A 5,105-nucleotide genomic window follows, 5' to 3' on the forward strand; every position below is an offset into this window, starting at 1 on the left:
TCTCCCCTGTGAATGTAACAAGTTTCCAGTTTTATATTGATAATTTGTACTTGTAATACAACTGTTGGACAACTGTTCTTGTATCTCAAACATGCGGAAATAAAGATGTCGGTTTGGTCGTTTAATTCTCTTGCACTTCAATTTCGCACAGATTCAGACTCAATGAAGGGCCTTGTGCAATACTGAGAGGTTGTATGACCAGGAGCAGCTATTAGAAAGCAACATGGGTGGATTTTAAATTTCATTCTTCCTAGGAGATACATGTAAGGTGGTGCTCCTCGGCTTCTTTGGAGATACATAAACCAACCATGTCTCCCCTACATAATTACACCAGTTTAAGGATCTGATGTTGGACTGAACAATACTTACCATGTCTAATTGTTCACCCAGACTACTATAAACACATTTTGAAATACTTTATTGAGTTTAACATACTGTGCTTTTTTATATGTGACTAAATTAATAGCTACATTTTTTAAGTTGAGTTAGTATTTGCCTCGGTACAATCTTTTTGGTCAGGTGTTCCTGGCTGCGTGAGTAAGTGCTCTTTGGAGTGGCAGTCACTCCTCTGGAGGTGGCACTACTGCCCACAGCTTCTTCTTGAGGGCCAACCTGTAGAGGATCTGGTAGCCATCATCCCAAGCATACAGCTGCCTCTCCACGGGGTTGTACTTGAGGCTGGAATGAGCCCCATAGCGCCTGGGGAAGTATAGCAGCGGCGCTTCCCCGCTGGCCACCATGTCGTTCACGTCAAACACACACTGCACCCTGGAACGGCTGGAGGGCCTAGTGTTGTATACCACGTACACCGTGCCACACCCGATGAAGGCAGCCTCGGCGCCACCCCTGGGGCATGCCGTGTCCCACATCTGCTCGATGTCCAGGGTGTCGGGGTCCATCTTGGCTAGGTTTATGTTGTCACCCACAGGGTACAGAGCCCACAGCCCGTCCTCGTCCACAATGAGGTCTACCAGGGTCAAGGGGTTGAGGGTGTACACCGGAGTGCGGTCCTCCAGTGGGAAGACGGCACTGTCTGCCACCGAGCTGTTCCTCAGGTCAAACTTAATCACCTGCAGCTCCGAGCTCTCGCTCACATAGTAGAGGAATCCATTATAGACGGCATGGCCAGTACCATTCCAGGTGGAAGGGAGAGTGATTCCCTTACCCTTAGACATTCCTGATGACACAGAGAGCTCTTTCACCGAGCTGAACTCATATAGGGTGTCCTCGGAAGTCCCATTGAAAACGTAGACCTTTGATGTCCTGGAATCCTTGGTCCACATTCCTTTGGTGCTGCCTAACCTTTTCAAAATCTTCATGGCTCGGATATTTGACACGATATCAACACAAACTGTGAAGAAATAAAAGCATCATCGTCAATGTTCATTTCAGAACTTAAAAAACCTTGATTTATTGCTGAAATTGTTATACTCGTTCAACAAGTATTTCAAGGAAATATTCACCATGAGAACTAGTCCAAAGTAATCAATGAACTAATCAGAAATATTTGAAAATCCAGGTTACTGAACCTAAAAGAAAACTCTGGATATTCAATTTTTTTTAAACATGGTACATACCTTGCCAGACACAGTGTACTTTTCTTTTGAAAGAAAAATATCTATCCACTTTTCATAAAAGGCTTCAGAAATTTTAGAATTATGAAAAGAGATAGGCAGTATCCTCCGAGAAAATGAGGAGAAGATGACACTGGCACAGCAGCAGTTCTGAAATCATGGCTAATAAGAAAGAACGATCTCGCTTTCTAGAGAGACGAGGGTTCTGCACCTCAGCGGCACACGTGCCGCTCTAAAAGCTACAAGTTACATGAAGGATGGCTGCAAACCAGTTTTCTCTATGACAGAAAGGAAGAAGGAAGGAAATGGTGACATTTTGAGCAGTTTCTAATCACAAAAAATATCAGCACAGGGAGTCTTTGAGGTAACGGTTTCCCCATTACAAAGAAAGTCTCAACAGGCCTGAAATCTGATAAAGATTTTACTACTTTCTGTAAATGCAGCCCTTAAACACAACTAAGAATCTATGAAACGCAGTTAAAAGACCAGGGTTTGTCCTCCATTTTTCAATATAGTGATTTTCCAAAGAGAATGCTGCCAACGCTGTATAGCACTTAATGAGCAGTTAAATATAGCCAAGCTTAATGTGCCAAGACCTGTCAGGCTCGAAACCGAAGGTGCGTGATCAAAAGCAAGATGCTGACAGGCCTGCACCACAAGGCCAGCACACCCCTCCCCTTTTCAGCACACCCCTCCCCTTTTCAGCACACCCCTCCCCTTTTCCAGCACGTCCCTCCCCTTTTCCAGCGCGTCCCTCCCCTTTTTCATTGCACCCCTCCCCTTTTTTTTAGCAAACCCCTCCCCTTTCCCCACACCCCTCCCCTTTTCCACACACCCCTCCCCTTTTCAGCACACCCCTCCCATTTTCCACACACCCCTCCCCTTTTCCAGCACGTCCCTCCCCTTTTTCATTGCACCCCTCCCCTTTTTCAGCAAACCCCTCCCCTTTCCCCACACCCCTCCCCTTTTCCACACACCCCTCCCCTTTTCAGCACACCCCTCCCCTTTTCCACACACCCCTCCCCTTTTCCGCAGCTCACCGGAGACTTCAAAAAACTGATCCTTCTTCTTCTTCTTGACCGCTGCCTCCTGTTCGACTATTTTGTCTTTTGCTTTGATGCACGGCTTAGGCGGGTTCTTGGTCTCGATGTAGTCCATCTCTCGCTCCACCCGCTCCACCCGTGCCCCAGTCCCCTCCAGGTCCTGCTGTAGCTTCTCGTGGTCCTTGGCCAGCTTCTCGAGGAGGTCTGTCGCTTGACGCCTGAACTGCTTCAGGTCAGAGTTGTAGCGGCTGTTCTGCTCATGCCAAAGGGCGATGCGTTCCTGGAAAGGAACAAACAGAAACAAAATGTATATATCTGAGTGCATGGCATGGGGTCCTCGTGGGTTTACAGTCATTTTATACACGCTCTGTAATCCTTACTATAAGGTGTGAACCATCGTAATGCTCAGAATGAGTAGAGACGTACCGAAGTATCATAGCGCATTCTAAGTACGTAGACAAGAGAGGGCGTTTAAAGGCTTTCATGTCAGCGAGACATTAAGAACACTTTTGAAGTTTTCCAACTAGGTTTATTGTTGTTATATTACTTACAACCTTATATTACTTAAAACAGACATATAGTAGACATGCATTAGGATGTAGTGGCAGTTTGAGATGTTTTACTAATGTTTCCAAACATTGAATTTGTGTTGGCCAAATGGCCCATGTTAGTCATTGTACAGTTGTAGTGCTAGGTGAACCTGAGAGTCATTCAAAGCCTTTATAAGCAGGGATATTCATGGTCAGAAGCAAGGTAGCCTTGGGCTATTTATTGTGCTAAAGTGTTGGATGGTAGATCCGTCAAACTAGATGGTAGATTTTTTTTTCATTTATATTTGCCACTCAGCATGCAAAAGAACTCCTGTGAAATAAATCAATAGGCCTAGCACCATTATCATATCACCTGGGATTAGCAAATACCAGATACAGAGAATCCGAAATCCAAAATTTAGCAACATTTGTAGTAATTATACAGTACCCCTCGTCATCACATTTAAGGACCCTCAGGTGAATATTAGAATGCAAGACTCTTGATGGCACGTTTACAGAGGTGTATGCACTGGCACCTCTGAGACAGGACACTTTACAGTCAGCACATCTGAAGTGGGCCTGTTTCAAAGGATGCGAAAAATCTTGGGAAAACCAGTGCCAAAGGCACACGCTCCTCTAGGATTTCATCTCATTCTAACTACGTACTGCATTTCGCTGAGAGCAAATGTGGCGAGTCAGACAAAAGATACACCCCGAGGCGACAGCTCTCTTCACAAAAACGTATTAATGCCTTACGTCAAAATAACTGGTGTGGAATGAGGTTCAAATTCACATTTACCAAGACAGGCGTGCCCTGTGCCTTCAGCTCTTCAGCGCCCTCAACTGCCTGTGAAGATTATCTTCATGACCTGGTCACTTTTCTAAATTATTCGATGTACAAGGTTTCCTTACTGGCTTCTCTGAGACGTCCTTGAATACTTGAAAACGAAGCAGGAACAGGATTTTGCTCCACATATGTAGTTTACACCTCTCTTCCAGAAGAGTAAACAACACTGAGAATTAGCATCAGTGCCCAGAGCAGATACGAAGCTGGCGTTTGTTGGTGTTTGTTGCCACTTGCTGGCCAGTTCGGCGGGACTGGTCAAGTTATTCTTACCTCCATGGCAACCATCCTGCTTTCCAGATAGTTCATCAGGCCCTGGTAGTGGTACTGGGCTTGCGAGAGCTGACTCAGCATGCCGAGCAGGAGGAGGAGGAAGAAGGCAGCTGCTCTCATGGTGGGCTCGGACGAGGGGCGCGCTGGGTACCCTGCTCAACAGTCGGAAAAAAATCTCAGCACTTCGAAAGCCCTCTGCACCACTCCAGCTGCCCAAGCCTGTGTATGGAATAAATCCTCCAGTGTGTGCACGCACGAAAGAGAGAGAGGAAGTGATCAAAGCGAAAGTGGCCGAGAACAGGGCCGGCTTCTGGGGTTTCGACTTCGCTGCCTCTCTCCCTTGGCTGGAATGTTTTTATAAACACTGAAGGAGGAGCCTTCAGCCCATGGACTCTTGCCGTCTTCTACAGGGAAGCTCAGCTGAAACGGCCGTTAAAGGACCAAACCACAGCTAATACACTAATACACTATGTCATAATTCAATAAATCTACTAAAGAACATAACTAAGAATACCTTCATAACTAAGAATGCTTTAATACATGAGATACATGTTTTTAATCATTTCAACTTATCACACATGCCTAACAGATGTCCTAAAGGTATCATTTTCTATAATATGCTGTTCATTGTGTCTTATTTGGTATAGCTAATCATAAACCACGTTGTGTCTTATTGGGTATGTCCCAGCATAAATGACAATTTGATTAAAGTCAGGATAATCTACCCTAAGGCAGCAACACAAGCTCGTATTTTTAATGAACCAGTTGAGACTGCAACGCAGCAGATAGATGCCACCCACACTAAATCTGTTTATCAAAGAGCATATTGGCTGTTTCTTTG

At 45.3% G+C, this 5,105-nt stretch overlaps 1 protein-coding gene across 1 annotated transcript; it reads right to left on the reverse strand.

The window, feature by feature from the left end:
• Positions 1–401: 401 nt before the first annotated feature.
• On the reverse strand, positions 402–4,761 carry olfml3a (olfactomedin-like 3a). Its single transcript, XM_027011995.3, has 3 exons — positions 4,265–4,761; positions 2,615–2,897; positions 402–1,351 (listed from the first exon to the last, which is right to left on the reverse strand). The coding sequence occupies exons 1-3, from the start codon at positions 4,382–4,384 to the stop codon at positions 561–563; spliced, it is 1,194 nt and encodes a 397-aa protein (XP_026867796.1). The 5' UTR covers positions 4,385–4,761; the 3' UTR covers positions 402–560.
• Positions 4,762–5,105: the final 344 nt, after the last annotated feature.

The sequence above is a fragment of the Electrophorus electricus genome, chromosome 21, assembly GCF_041902795.1.
Source record: "Electrophorus electricus isolate QZ-2024a chromosome 21, ASM4190279v1, whole genome shotgun sequence".
Taxonomy (NCBI): Eukaryota; Metazoa; Chordata; class Actinopteri; order Gymnotiformes; family Gymnotidae; genus Electrophorus; species Electrophorus electricus.

Bases quoted from the DNA above. Each gene is read 5' to 3' on its own strand.
- olfml3a (XM_027011995.3), bottom strand. From the start codon at position 4,384: ATGAGAGCAGCTGCCTTCTTCCTCCTCCTCCTGCTCGGCATGCTGAGT. The intron at 2,898-4,264 runs GTAAGAATAACT...GTTCCTTTCCAG, and splicing joins GCAGGATGGTTGCCATGGAG to GAACGCATCGCCCTTTGGCA. The intron at 1,352-2,614 runs GTGAGCTGCGGA...ATTTCTTCACAG, and splicing joins TCAGTTTTTTGAAGTCTCCG to TTTGTGTTGATATCGTGTCA.